This window comes from Bos indicus, chromosome 3 (genome assembly GCF_029378745.1).
Source record: "Bos indicus isolate NIAB-ARS_2022 breed Sahiwal x Tharparkar chromosome 3, NIAB-ARS_B.indTharparkar_mat_pri_1.0, whole genome shotgun sequence".
Classification (NCBI taxonomy): Eukaryota; Metazoa; Chordata; class Mammalia; order Artiodactyla; family Bovidae; genus Bos; species Bos indicus.
This window is the reverse complement of record NC_091762.1, coordinates 57661083-57685373: the sequence shown is the minus strand read 5'-3', so window position 1 is coordinate 57685373 and position 24291 is coordinate 57661083. Positions and strand designations below refer to the sequence as shown.

General features: G+C 37.0%; 2 protein-coding genes and 1 non-coding gene across 4 annotated transcripts in view; 2 read left to right on the top strand and 1 right to left on the bottom strand.

The window, feature by feature from the left end:
- Nucleotides 1-24291, bottom strand: part of ODF2L (outer dense fiber of sperm tails 2 like) — a 402314-nt gene that overhangs the window by 318611 nt on the left and 59412 nt on the right. The gene's annotated exons all lie outside the window — the stretch shown is intronic.
- LOC109556104 (calcium-activated chloride channel regulator 1) overlaps nucleotides 9875-24291 on the top strand; it is a 32609-nt gene continuing 18192 nt past the window's right edge. For both annotated transcript variants that reach the window (XM_070786173.1, XM_019957158.2), the window contains exons 1-7: nucleotides 9875-10060; nucleotides 11454-11594; nucleotides 11790-11937; nucleotides 12743-12851; nucleotides 16359-16536; nucleotides 22670-22897; nucleotides 23991-24215. In XM_070786173.1, coding sequence (XP_070642274.1) covers nucleotides 9902-10060; nucleotides 11454-11594; nucleotides 11790-11937; nucleotides 12743-12851; nucleotides 16359-16536; nucleotides 22670-22897; nucleotides 23991-24215 — 1188 coding nt within the window. In that variant the 5' untranslated portion in view covers nucleotides 9875-9901. The remainder of the gene's footprint in view (nucleotides 10061-11453; nucleotides 11595-11789; nucleotides 11938-12742; nucleotides 12852-16358; nucleotides 16537-22669; nucleotides 22898-23990; nucleotides 24216-24291) is intronic.
- On the top strand, nucleotides 23771-23842 carry TRNAC-GCA (transfer RNA cysteine (anticodon GCA)). Its single transcript has one exon. It is a non-coding gene; the product is annotated as a tRNA-Cys (tRNA).

Genomic DNA, 24291 nt, shown 5'->3' with positions numbered 1-24291 from the left:
CCCTTCCCCCTCCCATCCTACTCCTCTATGTGACTGGGTGTCTTAAACAAAATAAATTTATTTTTCACTGTTCTGGAGGCCAGGAAATGAAGATGAAAGCACCAGCAGATCTGGTGTCTCTTCTTGGTTGTCAGATATTTGTCTTATCTTATCTTCAGATAGTGGTGTCCTCATTTCTAATTCTACCACCTTCAGGCTCCCTCTTCTGTCCTGAACATGTTTCTCTTTTAAAACCCCACCTCTACTGCCATCCCTGACTGTCTCTACCACTCTCAGGCAGAAGAGAGAATTCTCTTTTGCACACAACTCTCCACTCTTCATAATGAATCTAGCTTCCAAATGTATTTCCCTCTTACATCTGACATAAGCCTCCCTAACATTACTTTGCCACCAAAGGTCCATCTAGTCAAGGCTATGGTTTTTCCTGTGGTCATGTATGGATGTGAGAGTTGGACTGTGAAGAAGGCTGAGCGCTGAAGAATTGATGCTTTTGGACTGTGGTGTTGGAGAAGACTCTTGAGAGTCCCTTGGACTGCAAGGAGATCCAACCAGTCCATTCTGAAGGAGATCAGCCCTGGGATTTCTTTGGAAGGAATGATGCTAAAGCTGAAACTCCAGTACTTTGGCCACCTCGTGCGAAAAGTTGACTCATTGGAAAAGACTCTGATGTTGGGAAGGATTGGGGGCAGGCAGAGAAGGGGATGACAGAGGATGAGATGGCTGGATGGCATCACTGACTCGATGGACGTGAGTCTGAGTGAACTCCGGGAGTTGGTGATGGACAGGGAGGCCTGGAGTGCTGCAATTCATGAGGTCACAAAGAGTCGGACACAACTGAGCAACTGAACTGAACTGAATGGGACAAGATGTCATGATCTTAGTTTGTTAATACTGAGTTTTAAGCCAGCTTTTTCACTCTCTTCTTTCAGCCTCATCAAGAGGCTCTTCAGTTCCCATTGGCTTTCTGCCATTAGCGTGGTATCATCTGCATATCTGAGGCTGTTGATATTTCTCCCAGATCTTGATTCTAACTTGTAATTCATCCAGCCTGGCATTTCACATGATGTGCTCTGCATATAAGTTAAATAAACAGGGTGACAATAAATAGCCTTGTCATACCCCTTTCTCAATTTTGAACCAGTCAGTTGTTCCACATAAGGTTCTAACTGATGCTGTTTGACCCACACACAGGTTTCTCAGGAGACAGGTAAGATGGTCTGGTGTCCCCATCTTTTTAAGAGTTTTCCACAGTTTGTTGTTATCCACACACTGAAAGGCTTTAGCATAGTCAATGAAGCAGAGGTAGATGTTTTTCTGGAATGCCCTTGCTTTCTCTATGATCGAGCGAATGCTGGCAATTTGAAATCTGGTTCCTCTGCACTTTCTAAAAACAACTTGAACATCTGGAAGCTCTTGGTTCATGTACTGCTGAAGCCTAGCTTGGAGAATTTTGAGTATAATCTTACTAGCATGGGAGATGAGTGCAATTGTCTGGTAGTTTGAACATTTTTTAGTACTGCCCTTCTTGAGAACTGGGATGAAGATTGACCTTTTCCAGTCCTGTGGCTACTGCTGGGTTTTCCATATTTGCTGACATATTGAATGCAGCACTTTAATAGCATCATCTTTTAGGATTTTAAATAGCTCTGCTGGAATTCCATCTCTCCACTAGCTTTATTGGCAGCAGTGCTTCCTAAGGCCCACTTGACTTCACACTCCAGAATGTCTGGCTCTAAGTGAGTGATCACACCATCATGGTAATCTGGGTCATTAAGATCTCTTTTGTACAGTTCTTCAGTGTATTCTTTCCATCTCTTCTTGATCTCTTCTGCTTCTATTAGGTCTTTACCACTTCTGTCCTTTACTGTGCACATCTTTGCCTGAAATATTCCTTTGATAACTCTAATTTTCTTGAAGAGATCTCGTGTTTCCCTTTCTGTTGGTTTCCTCTATTTCTTTGCATTGTTCATTGAAGAAGGCCTTCTTGTCTCTCCTTGTTTACTTCTATACACTAGCACAACATCTGAAAAAATTTTAAGTACCATTTATAACAATACCCTGGAGGAAGAAAATGGCAACCCACTCCAGTTTTCTTGACTGGAGAATCCGATGGACAGAGGAACCTCACCGGCTATAGTCCAAGGGTCACAAAGTGTTGGACATGATTGAGTGACTAAGCACATGCACTTTATAGAGATAATATGACAATAATTGAAAAAAAAAAAAACTTGTACACTGCAAACTACAAAATATACTGAGAGAACTTAGATGACCTAAATAAAATTGAGCAATAAATCATATTTATGTACCGGAAGACTCAATATTGTTAAGGTGAAAATTTTCTCAAAACTTATCTATAAGTTTAACAAGATCTCACTAGGTTTTTTGGTAGAAAGTGAGAAGAAAATTCTAAAACTTGGAAATTGAAAGAAACTAGAATAAAAAAAGTTTTTTTTTTCTTTAAAGGAAGAACAAAGTTGGGGACTCACATTGTCTGATTTCAAGACTTACTATAAAACAACAGTAGACTGAAAACTGTAAGACATTGATGAAATTGAAGAAGACACAAATAAATGGAAAAATATTCCATACTCATGGATTGGAAGAGATAATTTAAATTTTCATACTCAAAGCAATACAACTAAGCCTGTGTGCCACAGCTACTGAGCCTGAGCTCTATAGCCCATGAGCAGCAACTACCAAAGCTCACGTGCCCTAGATCTTGTGCTCCACAACAAGAGAAGCCACCACAATGAGAAGTCTGAGGAAAGCAACTAGAGAGTAGTCCATGCTCCCCGAGTTAGAGAAAGTCCCTGCACAGCAATAAAGACGGCCTAAATAAATAAATTTAAACTAAATAAATAAATATGTGGAATTAAGATATATGAGAAGGATAATATAAATGAGAAAGAAGGCTTGGAATTCAAGTTTACTGAGGTCCTTGTTTAATCTGAAAAGAAAAGATAATTTGATTAACTTTGAACTTTGTTAAGACAAATATGCATATTAAAATTTTTAGGGGAAACAGTAAACAAATAGAAATACAGCATATAACTTCCAAACTATCAGCGGGAAAAAAATGGCAAGAGAACTACCTCATGATCATGAGCCCAGCCAGTTAGCTCAGCTAGTTAAAGCCCACCACAAGAAAGACTTCTCCTGCAGATTTTATCTCTATATAGAACAATTAGTATTTACACAAAGAACATTTTGTTTTACGGTTGGAGACTTTGGACCTTAACGTTAGGTAAAAGATCTGTTTAGCATGTGCATTACTGGAGTAGATAACAGAAAATGTGTTACTTCCGGCATGAATGTATCAGTAACATTTCAAAAATAAGTCATATGACTTCGCAGTAGTGAGTTCTCTTCATAGACCAAGGTCCACACCTGACTTCTTAGCTTTATTGTACAGGGTAGACTTGTGGTACTGAACATCCTATTTAATATTCTAAATAATAACACTATTTGAATAGTATTTTGTATATACAGGCTTCCCTTTTGGCTCAGCTGGTAAAGAATCTGCCTGCAATGCGGGAGACCGGGGTTCAATCCCTAGATTGGGAAGATCCCCTGGAGAAGGGAAAGGCTACCCACTCCAATATTCGGGCCTGGAGAATTCCATGAACTGTATAGCCCATGGGGTCACAAAGAGTTGGACACAACCGAGCAATTTTCATTTTCATTTTCTTTTGTATATACAAATAGTATATACAATCCCATGTAATTTCCATGGGAATTCTTAAAGATGGATATAAATTTATGTTATAAATGAGGAGCTAGAGGTTATACAAGTTGACACAGTTTGTACAAAGTAAATTAGTAGCATATATAAACCTCAAACTCTGGTCTCCTGGCTGCCTATCAGTTCAGTTCAGTTCAGTTGCTCAGTAGTGTCCGGCTCTTTGCGACCCCATGAATCACAGCATGCCAGGCCTCCCTGTCCATCACCAACTCCTGGAGTTCACTCAGACTCATGTCCATCGAGTCAGTGATGCCATCCAGCCATCTCATTCTCTGTCTTCCCCTTCTCCTCCTGCCCCCAATCCCTCACAGCATCACAGTCTTTTCCCATGAGTCAACTTTTCGCATGAGGTGGCCAAAGTACTGGAGTTTCAGCTTTAGCATCATTCCTTCCAAAGAAATCCCAGGGCTCATCTCCTTCAGAATGGACTAGTTGGATCTCCTTGCAATCCAAGGGACTCTCAAGAGTCTTCTCCAACACCACAGTTCAAAAGCATCAATTCTTCAGCGCTCAGCCTTCTTCACAGTCCAACTCTCACATCCATACATGACCACAGGAAAAACCATAGCCTTGACTAGATGGACCTTTGTTGGCAAAGGAATGTCTCTGCTTTTGAGTATGCTCTCTAGGTTGGTCATAACTTTTCTTCCAAGGAGTAAGCGTCTTTTAATTTCATGGCTGCAGTCACCATCTGCAGTGATTTTGGAGCCCCAAAAAATAAAGTCTGACACTGTTTCCACTGTTTCCCCATCTATTTCCCATGAAGTGATGGGAACAGATGCCATGATCTTTGTTTTCTGAATGTTGAGCTTTAAGCCTACTTTTTCACTCTCCTCTTTGACTTTCATCAAGAGGCTTTTGAGTTCCTCTTCACTTTCTGCCATAAGGGTGGTGTCATTTGCATATCTGAGGTTATTGATATTTCTCCCGGCAATCTTGATTCCAGCTTGTGCTTCTTCCAGCCCAGCGTTTCTCATAATGTACTCTGCATAGAAGTTAAATAAGCAGGGTGACAATATACAGCCTTGACGTACTCCTTTTCCTATTTGGAACAAGTCTGTTGTTCCATGTCCAGTTCTAACTGTTGCTTCCTGACCTGCATACAGGTTTCTCAAGAGGCAGGTCAGGTGGTCTGGTATTCCCATCTCTTTCAGAATTTTCCACAGTTTATTGTGATCCACACAGTCAAAGGCTTTGACATAGTCAATAAAGCAGAAATAGATGTTTTTCTGGAACTCTCTTGCTTTTTCCATGATCCAGCGGATGTTGGCAATTTGATCTCTGGTTCCTCTGCCTTTTCTAAAACCAGCTTGAACATCTGAAGTTCATGGTTCACATATTGCTGAAGCCTGGCTTGGAGAATTTTGAGCATTACTTTACTAGTGTGTGACTACAGACTACTTCAAAAAACACTCCCAAGTTGCTACTTTACTAAATTTCTTTCTCCAATAGAAGTTTAATCATAATAAATTACAAAATGTTTAATTTTCAAAATATTTATTTTGCTATACTATAAATTGTCTTCCTAACCCATTATGCCAATAATGTTTTAGTGTACATATCTATGTGTGTATGTGAACATATATCAAACTACCAAAATGAGTTATTTCAGAGAAGTAGCAAATATTGATTCCTGATAGATAACTAAGAAGAGTTAATCTAATACTATATCCCTCCCTTGGTCTACCTCTTCTTTCAAGTTTTTTAAACTATTTCTCACATCACCCATAAGTTTGTTTAGCAAACATAACATCAACAAAAAATTCTTTCCTGGGTATTAAGGGATGAATGATTAAAATGCAAGCCAATTATAGCTTCTAAGAAACAGTTTACTGTTTATTAACAGGGTTTCTTGAGTATTTTAATGAAAAGACACTAATAAAATCAAATATTTGTTAATTGGTATTTAAATTAAGTGATTCTGATTTTATTGAAATTTTAGAAATAGTTTTTAAACATCCACTGATTTAGAAAACATCACAAATCAAGTAAATTGATATTCTGTTAAATAGCTCTTTATGTATATTATATTTTGAATGGATATTTACACTTGTGTAATTTTCTAATATCACGCATTGATGATTTGGAAAATACTGATTCATTGAGTTATGCAAATCTTCTAAATGTTGACACATTTCATTATACAATAGCAAAAACTCACATCAATTGATACCACCTACTACCAACCTTATGAGAAAAGTCTTTATCAAGTTTACAATATTTCCAAATTCTAATTTTTAAAAGCTCAAATTTTATCATGGTCAACAAATAGTTGTCTTCTCTTACATGATATTTTTGAGAAAATATTTGCCAAATATCTATGTCTAAATAACCATAGTCTATAAATAATTCTTTCAAGTAAAACATGTCACTTATGACAAATGTGACTAGTTCAGCTTATACCTTTTGTCCAAGTGGTTTTCCTTATTTGTGCTAAGGTTTTAGCAGTATTATCCTCTGCAACTTTTGCATCATCATCAAATGTCAACAAATTTAAATTTAAAAAACACAAATGCTGTAACTTCTTAGTATAATCATCAAAATAGTTTTTGGCCTTTTAGATCCTCTGAAAGAGTCTTGGAGACCTTTAGAGGTCTGCAAACCACACTTTGAAGACCATGGGCTCTGATCAACCTAGAATTATCCTTGCTAGAGATGGGGATGGCCTTCATTCAAGTCACATGAAAGTTGAAAACACCTGGACAAAATTGAAATTCTATCAGCAGGGGGGAAAGGGTAAGTGGACATTGAAGAAACTTACAGAGTATTCTACAGCAATGTAGTATAGTAGTTAACACTTGGCTGAGATAGTGTTAAGTTCAAAAATCACAGTAATAAATTGCATAATGATCAGAGTCTCTAAATTGAAATAATGCTCAACAATGTAGGAATAACAAGAGAAAATCAATCAAGATAATTTCTAGTGTCCAGGATGCCAAGTAGATTGGAAGCACCTTGAAGAAGATAATGATTATAGCTTAATACACTAGCAGAATGCCTGATACATGGCAAGTGTCCATTAAGTTTGTTGAATAAATGAATGAATGAACAGATTTGTAAAATAAAATAATGAAGAGAATAGTCATGAACGCAGAGCATGAATGTTGGTAGCAAATAAAATAACATTCCAGAAGTGATGGTATAAAACAAACAAAGAAAAAGGAAGGGCCAATAAAATTTTAAGGCAGCATCTACAAGGAGACTAAGCTAACAATTCACTGTATTCATCAGTTTAAAGTTTATGTAACAGTTGGTAAAATCCAGTATAATCTCTACAGGAATTAACTGTGACATCTAAGTATGATCGGACAGTAGCATGAGTGGGTGCGGTTCATAACACCTCTGAATCGGTGCAACACACCCATAGGAGAACTCTTAACATTTCCTTGTTCATATCTAGCATTTGCTTTTAATTCATTTTATGTAACTCTTTGAAAGGTAATATATATAAAAAATAATCTGCTATTATCTCAACACTTCTGGGGCATCCAGACAAATATCTTTCAGGAGAAGAGGCAACAGGGAAAGAATAAAGAAATAAGTTTTAATAAAGATCATCAAAAGAAACTTAGAGATTAAGTTTTTGGAATTTTTATGACAATATGATTTTTTACCTCTGTTGACCATTTCAATTTCAAATACAGTTTAAGAATTGCTTATTGAAAGGTTTTCTGTCCTTAAAATAATCAAAAAGTGAATAAATTCTGAAAGACTTGTACTTAATTCTAAGTTTTCATGGCAAAAGTCTTTTGAAAATTCCATTATTCAACCTAAAATTGAAAAAAAGATAAAAGTTAAATTGATTTATAGCAATATTCATAGCAGTCCCCGTTCTTTTTACTCTTATACTTCAAGTACTAGTCTGCAATAGAAACAAAAAGAAACTGCTTTCAAAGTAATTTTCTAGGCTGATACTCACTGATTCATCCTTTGAGAAGTTATGTATGTTACATACACTTTAAAAACATAGATTCTGAAAGTGGATGACCTGAGTTCAAATCTCAAATTTGCAAGTTCTTTAAAGGCAGTGCCTGTGTTTTACTCATTTCTGTACTCTTTAAAAAGCAGGAAGAACACTGATTGGCCACTATGGAAAACAGTATAGAGATTCCTCAAAAGTTAAAAAAAAAAAAAAAATAGAACTACCACATGATTTAACAATTCCAGTCCTAGGTATTTATTCAAAGAAAGGAAAACCATGAGATAGAAAAGACGTATGCATCCCTATGTTCATTATTGCATTATTTACAATAGCCAAGATACAGGAGCAATTTAAAGGCCCATGAACAGATGAATAGATAAAGATGTGGTATACATATAATGGACTATTACTCAGCCATAAAAGAAAAAATGAAATCTTGCCATTTGTGACAGCATGGACCGACCAACAGGGCATTATGCTAAGTGAAATAAGCCAGACAGAGAAAGACAAATGATGTATGGTTTCATTTATAAGTAAAACATAAAGAATACAACAAACTAGCAAATACAACAAAAAAGAAACAGACTCACAGATGTACAGAACTAGTGGTCACTGGTGGAAAGAAGGAAGCAGGGTCAGGCAAGATAATGGTAGGGGACTAAGAGCTACAAACTACAAAATGTATAAAATAAGCTACAAGTATATTGCACAACACAGGGAATATAGCCAATATTTTATAAGTATAATATAATCTTTAAAAACTGTGAATCATTTTGTTGTGCACCTGAAACTTATATTTTACACCAGTAAGTGAGCAAGTAAGTGAAAGTTGCTTAGTCGTGTCCAACTCTTTGCGACCCCATGGACTTGGAATTCTCCAGGCCCAAATACTGGAGTGGGTAGCCTTTCCCTTCTCCAGGGGATCTTCCCAACCCAGCGATCGAATCCAGGTCTCCTGCATTATGGGCAGATTCTTTACTAGCTGAGCCACAAGGGAAGCCCAAATACTTTACACCAACTAAATCTCAATTTTTTAATCTGCCTATTTAATTGGCTGCATCAGGTCTCAGTTGTGGCATGCGGGATCTTTTGTTACTGCACAGACTCTCCAGCTGTGGCACAGGCTCCAGAGCACACGAGCTTCAGTAGTTGCAGCATGCAGACTTAGCTGTTCTGTGGCATGTGGGATCTTAGTTACCTGACAAGGGATCTAACTTGTGTCCCTGCATTGAAGGTGGATCTTAACCATTGGACCACCAGGGAAGTTCCTTTACCTCAATTTTTAAAAAGAATCACATGACTGTTAAATGACCAAGGCAAGGGTCAGGTTTAGATTCATCTGACTCTAAAGCCAGCTCACAATGCCATGTATACAACTATTTTAAGCTAACAGAATATTGGAAGATTTGTGTTCAATCCAAAAAAGAAATATAATTGAAGCATATTAACTGTCCAAGTTATACAAGGATTTAAAGCATTCAGTGCTATTTGAAAACTGAAATATCCAAGTAGTCATCACAGAAAGTAGGGGGAAAAACCCACTTCCCTCTTGACACATAGCTGTCTGCAACCACTGTGCTTATATGACTCCCATCATAAAATAGATATTTTACAGTCCTGGGTTCTGTTTGCAGAAAAGTGCTCTGTGAAAGCATGAGGAACTGAAACGCAAAGCAACAGGAAATAACAGATGAAAAAGTCTTGTTTAGAAACCAAAACAAAAATAAATAAAAGAATTAGAGTAGGAGTGGCAGTGAATTAGGATTTTGATAATTCACTGCCACTCCTGCTCTAGTTCCTTTATTCATCTTTGCTTTGTTTTTTAAACATGACTTATTCATCTGCTATTTCCTGGTGCTTTGCATTTCAGTTCCTCAGCTTTTCACAGACCACAGATCACAGGACTGTAAAATATCTAAAACTATTTGATGATGATAACAATGAAGACAATGAATGACCACCATGATGAGGATGATGACTAACCACATAATCTAAAAGAATTCCTCAGTTCATTGAGTATTTAACACCTTAGTTGTCTTAGAAAGTGCAATAAATGTCCAGTATAATCCCTGTTACTACTTAACAATTGAAGAATTCTTTAGAATAAGGAAGTTCATCAAGATATTTTGTAATACTTTTATGCAAATTTGGGGCTATAGTCAAATCTCTGACTTATACAGATACATAAATACTCTCCTTACATTTCCAATAGGTTTATTGTAACATGCGCAAAAATGGTGCCTCGTCTGACTGTCATTCTGTTCCTAACTTTGCACCTCCTGCCTGGAATGAAAAGTTCAATGGTAAATTTGATTAACAATGGATATGATGGCATTGTCATTGCAATTAACCCTAGTGTGCCAGAAGATGAAAAACTCATTCAAAACATAAAGGTAAGAGAAAAGCTTATTATCCACTTATCTTTATTTTGTTAAGTATTTCAACTCATGTTGCCTAGGCAGATACGCACATTCACATAGAGTTATAATTTTCCAAAATTCCTTTGATAATATTCATCATTTATTTAGCATATATCTAAACTGTCAAGGTTAATATCTGCTTAGTTTAAGTATTATGTATCATATATTAATAGCCTTAGTCACTCCCTTAATGAATTATTAAAAGGCCAAACTACTAATATTTTCAACTCATTAAGCTAAAAGAAAGATCTTCAAGCTATTAGAGAATAATTTTGAAACTTTATGAAGTTACTTTTATAATGTTTAAAAAACTAACCTTATTTAAAGCCCTTGAGGTTCATTATCTTATACATTTTTTCAATTTTTTCAGTTTTCATATTTGTTTAGCTCTGAAAATTTTGAAATTCTTAGGTATCTGATCACAAAGAAAATATATTTTTAAGGTTGACTCATTTCCTAATTTTCTTTGGGCTAATCAGTACAATATTCTATATATAGTACTCTTAATATATACTATTTTCTTTGTATCTCAATATCCCTATAAGGTGGTCAACAATGCATGCATGCATGCTCACTCATTTCAGTTGTGTCTGACTTTTTGTGACCCCATAGACTGTAGCCCACCAGGCTCTTCTGTCCACGGGATTCTCCAGGCAAGAACACTGGAGTGGGTTGCCAGGACCTCCTCCAGGGGATCTTCCCAACCCAGGGATCAAACCCACGTCCCTTATGTCTCCTGCATTGGCACACAGGTTACCACCAGCAGTACCTGGAAAGCCCACACAATACAGATTATTAATTACCCTTGTTGTATAAATTGAGAGGAGTTAAGTGATTTGTACGTCATACATTAAGTAGCAAAACTAGAACTTGAAGCCAATGACTTACGTATTCTTAGAAAATTATTGCCTAGTAAAACTTTGCTTTTTATGAACACATTCCATATGAGAAGATAACTCAAACCAAATCTAGCAAATTGTTTTTTCAATTAACAACAGCATAAAATCAACCAAACTTTTAACTCCCAACCCAGTTTTAAGCACCTCTGTCCAATTCAAGAAGCAACTTGCTAACAGACTCCCAGTCTTAATCACCTTTATATCTCACCTAGCACCCTCACTCCCTGCTCCAACTCATGTTGAATGCAGACCTGGACAGGTAAAAATTAAAGAACTGATTTCTAGGTATATAAAAATGAGAGTTTACAGACTAGATAGATATGGTAAAATGTAACCTACTTTTCAGTTAGTCTTTGCTAAAATATTTGGGGAGATGGGCTTAGATCAGCTTCTTCTTGCTTGTTTGTACACTTTCACATTCATTTCATTGTGAAACTGCCACTACAAGGTACTTTTAATTTTGTCAGGAAATGGTAACTGAAGCTTCTACTTACCTGTTTCATGCCACCAAACGAAGAGTTTATTTCAGGAATGTAAGCATTTTAATTCCAATGACGTGGAAGTCAAAATCTGAGTACTTAATGCCAAAACAAGAATCATATGACCAGGTAGGGTATTTTATCTAGCTCCTAAATTGTTTCTTCTTGCTGTGATTTTTAGAAATTAATGCTCATAATTTTGAGTAATTATTAATGACTACTTTAGAATTTAATTTAGTAATATTAATGTTCTAAATTTAGACGAAAATTCCTTGTTTCTATTGCTCATGAGATCTGTTTTGGTTTGTTTATTCTGCCTTTTAGGCAGAAGTCATAGTTGCTAATCCTTATCTAAAACATGGAGATGATCCCTATACACTTCAATATGGAAGATGTGGAGAAAAAGGACAATATATACATTTTACTCCAAACTTCTTGCTGACTAATAATTTGCCTATCTATGGGTCCCGAGGTAAGGATATTTATTTCATACTTCTGTTTTTATTTTCACTGTTATTTTAATATAACATTTAATATTTAATTTTAACACTTTCACTGTTATTTTAATATAACACTGTGATTGATGGTATTTTTTTAATTTTTAAAGGAAAAAATAAGTATTAATATTTTTGTTCAGAAAGTTACTAGTTATGTTCAACCTAACTACATTTCTTTTTGTACGTGTGTTTAATAATAAAGTTAGCCATTTACTGATACTAACTGATTTAACTTCTTTGGTCTAATGAAAGTTGTCAATTTCTAGATTTCCTTGACTCAGTTAGATTGATGATGTGGAGAAGGGAGACTTAAAATATAAGGAAACTCTATTTATATACAAGTTTCCCTCATTATTCAAAAGAAGTGTTTCTATCATAAGTCAGAATGATGTACAAGAAGCAATTACCTTAGGACACATCTTGCTAACAGATACACAAAATATGTTGAGATGAATCACAGATTGCTCACAGACACATTTTAAATCTATGAGGCTTGATGCCAAGCACAGTTGCTAGGGAAGGAGCTTGGTGCTGCCACTTTTCCTGCTCTGGGTGTATGCTGTCCGTAAAACAGTTGGCTGCAAAACAAATGCCTAATGCTACCTTTGCTTTTCGCCTTTTTTCATAAAAGCAAAATCCTCTTCAAATTTCTTTCTGTTAGTGAAAACAGGTACTGAGGTGGGTCTTTCATAAAAATGAAGTGGTGTATAATGAATTTTCAAAAAGCAGGGATACTTCTGTTGTAAACATAAATTTTAAAGCGGCAATATTCTCTCATAGGCAGAGCATTTGTCCATGAGTGGGCCCATCTCCGATGGGGAATATTTGATGAGTATAACGGGGACCAGCCATTCTATATCTCCAGAAGGAACACTATTGAAGCAACAAGGTATCATTCTATTGAATAAATCTGTTTTCAAATGTTTTCACTTATGAATTTTTAATTTTCTATACTAAGCAAACAAAGACTATCTCTGTGGTTGAGTGCTCACACACTCAACTGCAATATTCAACCTGCCCCATTATATATCTAACAATTTCTGAGTATTACATTTTGGAAGCACGATCAATCAAAATTTGGGAATAATTTCAATATTCATGGGGTTGTATTAAAAATATGTTGTTCTCAGAGGAAAGAGTTGGAGAAGGCAATGGCAACCCACTCCAGTACTCTTGCCTGGAAAATCCCATGGACAGAGGAGCCTGGTAGGCTGCAGTCCATGGGGTCGCTAAGAGTCGGACACGACTGAGCGACTTCACTTTCACTTTTCACTTTCATGCATTGGAGGAGGAAATGGCAACCCACTCCAGTGTTCTTGCCTGGAGAATCCCAGGGATGGCGGGGCCTGGTGGGCTGCCATCTGTGGGGTCACACAGAGTCGGACACGACTGAAGCGACTTAGCAGCAGCAGCAGCAGAGGACAGAGAAAGAAAAAGGTTGTAATCTAAACCTTAAGATATCTGAGAATTAGAGCTCAAGTTCCTACCCAATCTTTTATTCCATGTGGTTCAAAGCTTTTTAAGGTCAATCTGTTTCACTGAAATCATTTAAACTGTTAGAGTCTCATGTTAAGTATATTTTATTTTTCATTTAATCTTGAGCTTAAAGAAAAGAAGTACTTTTCTTAAAAATACGTGAAATTTTTGATTTTTTAAAGAATAGGTAGACTTAGCTCTTATTTATGAATAGATGAGATATTTAAATTAAAACTATCAAATACATGGAATAGTTAATGAGTATTAAAGAACAACAGAAATTAGTGTAATTAAAACTGCTTTGGAATAAAAAAACATATTAGAGAAAAGAGGTGTGGTAGAAAAATGCCTTTGTATTGTTCGCTTTATGTCTACTAAGCTGCTAGAATCTTTCACAGAGACTAGGGTTTCAACCCAGGAAACACTCTCTCCTCTTCTCACGCAACAACCCCTCCCAGCACCACCTCCCGTATTCAGATAATGCTTGTTAATCCTTCCAGTCTCAAATTAAATGCTTTCCCCCAAGTGTCTTTCCTCTCCCTCCATTTGTGATATCCTTGAGGCTGTTCCCAAAGCAACATGCACGGGCTGCTCTCACCTGCGTGTGTGTGTGTGTGTGTGTGTGCGCTCAGGCACTCATTCGTGTCTCTTTGTGACTCCATGGACTGCAGTCCACCAGGCTCCTCTGTCCATGGAATTTTCTAGGCAAGAATACTGGAGTGGGTTGCCATTTAATCCTTGAGGGTACTTCTCTCACAGTGGGCAATAATTTTCTGTATCATTTTATTTTCTCCACTAGACTTTAAGATCCTTGAGGACTGATTTTTTTAATCTCCTAGCCTTGTACATGGCATAAAGTAAAAATTAAACAAAGAATCTATCAAACAACTACTTTTTAAAAGTTAATGAAAAATAAATCAGGTTCCTTATCAGTCATAAAGATATATAGTAAAAACAAGTATTGAAAATAACACTGAGTTCCTACTGTGAGCCAGGCACTTTGTTGGAGGCAGTGTAAGTTTAATTTTCAGGCTTACTCTAGAGCAAACCTTCTGGGAAAATATGACTAATCATTTCTTTTAATCCTTGAAATACAAACAAATTTATTTAAATGGATTAATGGAATGAAGTTTAATATTAACACAGAATGGGATAAATCCTGCAAATAAACAAGAACTCTTTAGAATCTTTTACCCATACCCTACTCCACCTCATTCTCTGCCAGGGATTTGACAATTCTCTTACTTATAAAGACCAAAAGGTTTGAACACACAAGCATTTCTATACAGGGTTTATTTTTATTTCTTAATTCAGTCTAGCTCAATAAAATGTAAAATGTAAACACAAAAACCACACATGGTTTTTTATGTATGATATATACATCTATGTATATATGTATACATCTATTTAGCAATATGGGCTTCTCTGGTAGCTCAGCTGGTAAAGAATCTGCCTGTAATGCATAAGACTCTGGTTCGATTCCTGGATCAGAAAGACCCCCTGGAAAAGGGATAGGCTACCCACTCCAATATTCCTGGGCTTACCTGGTGGCTCAGATAGTAAAGAATCTGCCTGCAATGCGGGAGACAGGGTTCAATCCCTGGGTTAGGAAGACCCCTTGGAGGAGGGTATGGCAACCCACTCCAGTAGTCTTGCCTGGAGAATCTCATGGACAGAAGAGCCTGGAGGGCTACAGGCCACAGGGTTGCAAAGAGTCAGACACAACTGAACGACTAAGCACAGCACAACACATACAGCAATATCAGTTCAGATCGGTTGTGTCCGACTCTTCGCAACCCCATGGACAGCATCACGCCAGAATTCCCTGTCCATCACCAACTCCCAGAGCTTACTCAAACTCATGTCCATCAAGTCGGTGATGCCATCCAACCATCTCATCCTCTGTTGTCCCCGTCTCCTCCCACCTTCAATCTTTCCCAGCATCAGGGTCTTTTCAAATGAATCAGTTCTTCGCATCAGGTGGCCAAAGTATAGGAGTTTCAGCTTCAGCATCAGTCCTTCCAATGAATATTCAGGACTGATTTCCTTTAGGATTAACTGGTTTGATCTCCTTACAGTCCAAGGGACTCTCAAGAGTCTTCTCCAACACCACAGTTCAAAAGCATCAACTCTTCAGAGCTCAGCTTTCTTTATAGTCCAACTCTCACATCCATACATGACTACTGGAAAAACCATAGCTTTGAGTAGATGGACCTTTGTCAGCAAAGAAATACCTCTGCTTTTGAATATGTTCTCTAGGTTGGTCATAGCTTTTCTTCCAAGGAGTAAGGGTCTTTTAATTTCATGGCTGCAGTCACCATCTGCAGTGATTTTGGACCCCAAAGAAATAAAGTCTCTTACTGTTTCCATTGTTTCCCCATCTACTTGCCATGGAGTGATGAGACCAGATGCCATGATCTTAGTTTTCTGAATGTTGAGCTTTAAGCCAACTTTTTTCACTCTCCTCTTTCAATTTCATCAAGAGGCTCTTTATACAGACACACACACATGTGTGCAAGTATATATGTATATGTGTACCATGAGTAGGAAAGAGGGTTTTAAGCATAATGTTGACTCTCCCCTCCCCGCTGGGAAGCAACTCCTCTGTATCTTTTAACTCAATTAATGTTCACAACATCCCTGTGAAGAATCATCATCTTTAGCTCAAAGTCACAAGGAGCTAATAGATATGTTGATCACTTTAATGAATGGTGAATATTAATACATATGAATTAACATCATTGTTCTTGTTGAAGTTGATGGTGAGTAGGGGTATGACACTGTGCCTACTTTTGTCAAAATGGAATTTGGTACATGGTCCATAGCAATTATCACTGAGGGAATGATTTTAGGATGTTAATATCTATTTATAATTTCTCTGGCCTTCATATATAAATGTAATCTAATTCTTTCACCATAGATGTTCAACTCATATTACTGGTACTAATGTGATTGTCAAATGCCAGGGAGGCAGCTGTATAACAAGGCCATGCAGACGTGACTCACAGACAGGGCTGTATGAGGCAAAATGTACATTCATCCCAGAAAAATCCCAGACTGCAAGGGAGTCCATCATGTTTATGCAAAGTCTCCATTCTGTAAGTACCTCCTTTTTCTAGTCTTACAAAGGAAGCCTTTGGAAAAAATTAATTAGGGAAGCTGAATTTTCTACTGTGAAATTATACATACCAATAGAAGTAAGGAAAATTACTAAGACAGTTAACTAACAGTCATTTTATCCAGTCTTGTGTCACCAGTCCTGTCAGAATATATCTGGAAATTATCCCATACTTTATTACTAACCTGTCTTTTTTTCTTCAGAGGTAAAACTGTACCCTCCTCATTGGTATCACAGAATTTCTTATAGCATCCCTTCCCTAATTTGACTTCTGTATTGTCTAGAACTACAACCTTAATTATTTCTTCTAAGTGTTATTCATACTACGTTTCCAAAGCAAATCATTCTGTAGCTTCAGAAAGTACTGACAGTCTCTGCTTTCCATTACGTTCATACTAAAGCACACTATACTGGGCAAAATGATATTGTGAACACATAAATGGCTCTGTCTCTACAGAACAACAAACTGCTTAATCTGAAATTTAATTCTCTAGTTTTTTAAATGGGAATTTAAAAATACTTTACAGTATTATTGTTGTTAGTTTTATAAGAGCTAATATAAATAAAGTATGACAACAGTGCTTAGCACAAGGTGAGTACAAAGTAAACTTAATTTTTTTAATTTTTTAAAATTATAAAATATTTGGATAATAGGAAATTGTCTCTTTCCCTGGATAAATTCAGCTTAATTAATGTAAGCATATTATAGTTAACTCAATGAAAGTTTCCAAACATTAAAAATAGACTTTTAAATATGAAACATATGAAAGTTTTCAAAAACATCAAATCAAAATAAAGAATACTATTTCTAGATAGTAAACTAACAATTAAAAGAAGCAAATTTTCATGTACCAAATTACTAGTAACATAGACTTTATGGGTAGAGGTTTGTAAAAGCCTATCATTTCCAGTAAGCTTTAAAATTGCTTTGAAGTCTAGGGCATTAATAATGAAAGACTTGAGTAAAAATATAGACTTGATAAATTCTTCTAAAACTCCTAAATGAATCCAGTAAGATTTTTAAGTAAAAATTGTTTTCCAGCCTAATAAAGCTCCCTCCTGGGAATATCTGAAGCATGAGTCTAGAAATCTCACTTTAACCTGCTGCAAATAGATCCACAAAGGTAGCCAAAGAATTCAGCATCCAAATAGATATTAGATCATGTGACACAAGAAGATAATTGGAACATATACTGTCTGTACCAAATTATAAATTCTGAAAGCATCTGCCTATTAAGAGATAACTGATGCTGCCTATCATAAAATAAATAATAATGAAGAAGGAAAATCATGTAGCTGAAATATGGAGGGCAATTTATATAAGATATGGCTCAGAGATAAATACTGTACTTTAACTATAATATCTTGTGCATAACACTACCTTCTAATTATTATAACATAGACTAAATACATACCTTCTAATTATTATCACATAGACTAAATACATTGTATGACTGTACCCAAGGCATAAGCTCAGACCCAGGAGAAATACGCTCTGAAATAATGAATATTCAAGTCCATGATTTTCTTCCTTTAAACTTCATTATTCCCACTTCATGTCCAGCACTGTATTAGGAGCAGAAAAAATACACAAATAATTAAAAAGAACTGTTTTTGAGGAACTCAATTTAGTGAGGCTGGTAGATATAAGAAAAATAAATAAGAATACAAAGTAGGAAGAAATAGAAACCAAGTATTGTGTGAGTACAGAAAATGTCTCAAACTAGAGGTCAGAAAACAGATTCTAAAAGAAATGAGCTTTGAGTTGGGATTTGGAAAAAAAATTAGTATGAACTTGCTAAAGCAGGAAGAGGAAGTGTATTCTAGGCAAAGAAACAGGTTTACAAAAACAAAGATGGAAAAATACACGGATGCCACACATGACTGCACAAGTTGAGCACTGCCCAAATTATCTGCAGCATGGTCACTAAAATTTTAATATTTATTAGAACAATTTTAAAGTTATTGTTGTTGTTCAGTCACTAAGACATGCCCAACTCTTTGCAACCCCATGAACTGCAGCACGCCAGGCTTCCCTGTCCTTCACCACCTCCCAGATTTTGCTCAAACTCATGTTCATTGACTCAATGATGCCATCCAACCATCTCATCTGCTGTTGCCCCCTTCACCTCCTGCCTTCAATCTTTCCCAGCATCAGGGTCTTTTTCAGTGAGTCAGTCCTTCGTATCAGGTGGCCAAAGTACTGGCGCTTCAGCATCAGCATCAGCATCAGTCCTTCCAATGAATATTCAGGGTTGGTTTCCTTTAGGATTGACCACTTTAATCTCCTTGCTGTCCAAGTGACTCTCAAGAATGTTCTCCAACACCACAGTTCAAAAGCATCAATTCTTTGGCACTCAGCCTTCTTTATAGTCCAACTCTCACATCCATACATGACTACTGGAAAAACCATAGCCTTGACTAGATGGACCTTTGTTGGCAAAGTAATGGCTCTACTTTTTAATATGCTGTCTATAATGGCACCCCACTCCAGTATTCTTGCCTGGAAAATCCCATGGACAGAGGAGCCTGGAAGGCTGCAGTCCATGGGGTCACTGAGGGTCGGACACAACTGAGTGACTTCACTTTCACTTTTCACTTTCATGCATTGGAGAAGGAAATGGCAACCCACTCCAGTGTTCTTGCCTGGAGAATCCCAGGGACGGCAGAGCCTGGTGGACTGCCGTCTATGGGGTCACACAGAGTCAGACACAACTGAAGCGACTTAGCAGCAGCAGCAGCCTTCTTTATGGTCCAACTCTCACATCCATACATGACTACTGGATAGAAATAAAAAGAACTTGAGAAAGGGGTACCTTTCTATAATTTGCACAAATTCCCTGTTCTCTTTTTCCATTTGTATTAGTGAGAACCTCATAAAAGTTTCTGGCATACTCTAAAGAACAGGAGAAAGTTCAGTGTCCTATAAGCAAAATATACACGGTAAGGAAGAAACATGGAATGAGACTGAAACACAAAATTGGAAGCTACAAACCTAAGGTGTTCAGATTTTTATTTTATCAACCTCAGGCTTGTAATGTAACCAGCTAATTCCTTCAGGACAATTCTTCTGTCTGTGAAAAATAAAAGGGAGTGAGATAGTGGAGGTAGGCAGACCAATTGGAAGGACATGAAAACAGGCAGACAAGAGACCTGAAGGTCACAAATAAAGGCAGTGACAGTAGTAAAAGGAGTCATGTTTCATATGCATTTCATAACATCAAGATGATTGTAAATCACTGCTTTGACTGAAAACTATACTTTTCTTCCATCCAATATATCCCCTTCTAAGAAATATCGGTCAGAAACATAAGAGAAGGAAAAGAAACTCTTACAACTTGAATAAAAGTTATGCAGGTTTAATAATTTAGTTCTAAACCTGAATTTATAGCCAGAGATTTATATGAGGGCATTTAAAAAAATAAAATGACACAAAGCTGAGGCTTTACTGTAAGACAGATTCTCTCCTAATGCTATACTAGTTTATCCAGTGTTTCTCCAACTTGCTAAATTTTCAAAACTTGGAGGATTTTAATAGGTTCTATAGTAATGGACGGAGAAGGCAATGGCACCCCACTGCAGTACTCTTGCCTGGAAAATCCCATGGATGGAGGAGCCTGGTGGGCTGCAGTCCATGGGGTCGCTAAGAGTCTGACATGACTGAGCAACTTCACTTTCACTTTTCACTTGCATGCATTGGAGAAGGAAATGGCAACCCACTCCAGTGTTCTTCCCTGGAGAATCCCAGGGACGGGGAGCTTGGTGGGCTGCCGTCTATGGGGTCGAGAAGAGTCGGACACGACTGAAGCGACTTAGCAGCAGCAGCAGCATAGTAATGGAACATCATTTGGCAGAATTACTGGACATGACTCACCAGTTCAGTTCAGTTCAGTGGCTCAGTCGTGTATGACTCTTTGTGACCCAATGCACTGCAGCACACCAGGCTTCCCTGTCCATCACCAACTCCCGGAGCTTACTCAAACTCATGTCCATCGAGTCTGTGATGCCATCCAACCATCGCATCCTCTGTCATCCCCTTCTCCTCCCGCCTCCAATCTTTCCCAGCAACAGGGTCTTTTCAAATGAGTCAGTTCTTTACATTAGGTGGCCAAAGTATTGAAGTTTCTGCTTCAGCATCAGTCCTTCCAATGAATATTCAGGACTGATTTCCTTTAGGATGGATAGGTTGGATCTCCTTGCAGTCCAAGAGACTCTCAAGAGCCTTCTCCAACACCACAATTCAAAAGCATCAATTCTTCGGCGCTCAGCTTTCTGATAGTCCAGCTATCACATACATACATAACTACTGGAAAAACCATAGCTTTGACTAGACAGACCTTTGTCAGCAAAGTAATGTCTCTGCTTTTTAATATGCTGTCTAGGTTGGTCCAAGGAGTTAGTGTCTTTTAATTTTATGGCTGCAATCACCATCTGTAGCGATTTTGGAGCTCCCCCCAAAAAAGTCAGCCATTCTTTTCACTGTTTCCCCATCTATTTGCCATGAAGTGATGGGAACAGATGCCATGATCTTAGTTTTTTCAATGTTGAGTTTTAAGCAGGCTTTTTCACTCTCCTCTTTCATTTTCATCAAGAGGCTCTTTAGTTCTTCTTCACTTTCTGCCATCAGGGTGGAGTCAATCTGCATATCTGAGGTTATTGATATTTCTCCTAGCAATCTTGATTCTAGCTTGTGTCTCATCCAGCCCAGCGTTTCTCATGATGTACTTTGCATATAATTAAGCAGGGTGACAATATACAGCTTTGACGTACTCCTTTCCCGATTTGGAACCAGTCTGTTGTTCCATGTCCAGTTCTACCTGTTGCTTCTTGATCTGCATACAGATTTCTCAGGAGGCAGGTCAGGTGGTCTGGTATTCCCATCTCTTTCAGAATTTTCCACAGTTTATTGTGATCCACACAGTCAAAGGCTTTGGCATAGTCAATAAAGCAGAAATAGATGTTTTTCTGGAACTCTCTTGCTTTTTCCATGATCCAGCGGATGTTGGCAATTTGATCTCTGGTTCCTCTGCCTTTTCTAAAACCAGCTTGAACATCTGGAAGTTCATGGTTCACGTACTGCTGAAGCCTGGCTTGGAGAATTTTCAGCATTACTTTACTAGCGTGGGAGACGAGTGCAATTGTGCAGTAGTTTGAGCATTCTTTGGCATTGCCTTTCTTTGGGATTGGAATGAAAACTGACTTTTTCCAGTCCTGTGGCCACTGTTGAGTTTTCCAAATTTGCTGGCATATTGCATGCAGCACTTTTCACAGCATCATCTTTTAGGATTTGAAACAGCTCAACTGCAACTCTATCACCTCCACTAGCTTTGTTCGTAGTGATGCTTCCTAAGGAGGCATCACATTTCTTTTCTTTCTTCCCACATTGTCATTACTTTTTCAGGAGTATTATTTATTTCTGAGTTCACAGAGCCAGTAACATTCAGAGTAACAATGTAACAATGTTACATATTTGTTTTCAAGTTTTCCAATAAATTATAAAGAGATAGCAAATACTTAGGCAATTAAAGAAGGCTATTTTCTTTAGCCTACTCTTAGGGGTCAGCTAGAAATTACTACAAATCCTACCCCTTTTTCCATTAAACTTATTTCAAAGCTTGAATTCCCCAAGAGTCTACAAGGGAAAGTAAGAAGTTAACTTAAGCAGTTAAGATGATGTAAGCCACCATCATCCCCCAAGGACTTCCCTGATAACTCAGATGGTGAAGAATATGCCTGCAATGCAGAAGACCTGGGTTCGATCTCTGAGTCAGAAAGATTCCCTGGAGAAGGGAATGGCTACCCATTCCAGTATTCTTGCCTGGAGAATTCCATGGACAGAGGATTCTGGCAGGCTATAGTCCATGGGGTCACAAAGAGTCAGACACCCATAACTAAAAAAATTACCAAATAATTTTCCAGTGCATATGATTTTACTTTGCTTTTTCTCCACTAAAGTATGCAAAACAGATGTGAGAATGTTAGATTATGAAATAATTGTTAATTAGCAGGAGATAAAATCTGTGAAGGATGTATAACACAGCCAGCTGTATATTTGGAAAGGGAGGTAATGCATCAGTTACTGTATAATTGTCTTTCAATTGATTTTTTTCCAGGTGACTGAATTTTGTACAGAAAAAACACACAATGTGGAAGCTCCAAACCTACAAAACAAAATGTGCAATGGCAAAAGCACATGGGATGTAATCATGAACTCTACTGACTTTCAAAATACATCTCCCATGACAGAAATGAATCCACCGACTCAACCTACATTTTCATTGCTCAAGTCCAAAGAGCGAGTAGTTTGTTTGGTACTTGATAAATCTGGAAGCATGTCTTCAGTAAGATTTTTTTTTTTTTAGCTCTTTTAAATTAGATATTTAAGCTAATAGATGTATAATTTAATCTTAGGTTTAGTTTTACTAAGCTAACTAAAATTTATTATTCTAATAAATTTTAATCAATGATTTTGTATGGACAAGCACTAGAAGATAATATACTAAAATAAAAGTAATTTTTATATTAAGGTTATTGGATTATGGATGACATTTATTCTTTTAACTTTTAGTTCTAACAAACAAGAAATAATATAACTGAACAAAAAGAAAAAATGAAAATCACTCATGATTCCACCACTGAGCATAATACTTTGTTTCTGTGTATGCACTTGTATTTCCTTCTCAAAAATGTGATTATCTTACATAATATTTCATAATATGATTTTTTACTTACTATACCTTAAACACTCCCCAGGGGAAAAAATGATTCCATGAGACATATTTTAATGATTGTATCATATGCACAAACTATAATTTAGTCAAATAACTCCTCATTAATGGACATTTTGATGATTTTCAACTTATCAAAAATTACACTGCAACAAACATTTTTGTGTGCATTTTAAATTATTTCCTTATTGTTAAAGAAGACAGTATACATTTTCAGGGCTTTCCCAAGTATGACATGACTGACTTTTTAAGTTTTTCTTTAATATTTCTTTTTAATATAATGAAGTTAAATGCTAAAATACAGTAATCAATTATTACCATGCTCTCTGGCCATGAACTTTCTTTTCACCAGTCTGTCAAGATTGGAGGAAACTCGGGGATTGTTCAGACATGCCACAATAATTGATTCAGTGATTACTGGAATTATTTAATCCCTTTAGTTTAAATTATAAGAATTTGTCAGGGATATTAAAACAAATAGGGGCTTCCCTGGTGGCTCAGAGGTTAAAGCACCTGCCTGCAATGCAGGAGACCCAGGTTCGATCCCTGGGTCGGGAAGATCCCCTGGAGAAGGAAATGGCAACCCACTCCAGTATTCTTGCCTGGAGAATCCCATGGAGGGAAGAGCCTGGTAGGCTACAGTCCACGGGGTCGCAAAGAGTCAGACACAACTGAGCGACTTCATTTTCACTTTCTTTTCTTACAGGAAGATCGTCTCTTTCGAATGAATCAAGCAGCAGAATTATTCTTGATTCAGATTATTGAAAAGGGATCCTTGGTTGGGATGGTTACATTTGACAGTGTTGCTGAAATCCGAAATAATCTAACAAAAATAACTGATGATAATGTTTATGAAAATATCACTGCAAATCTGCCTCAAGAAGCTAATGGTGGAACTTCAATTTGTAGGGGGCTCAAAGCAGGATTTCAGGTAAAATAAAAATGCTTTCATAAGTATCATTTGCATTTATTATTACTTTTAATATTGTCCAGCTCTCTTACAAGGG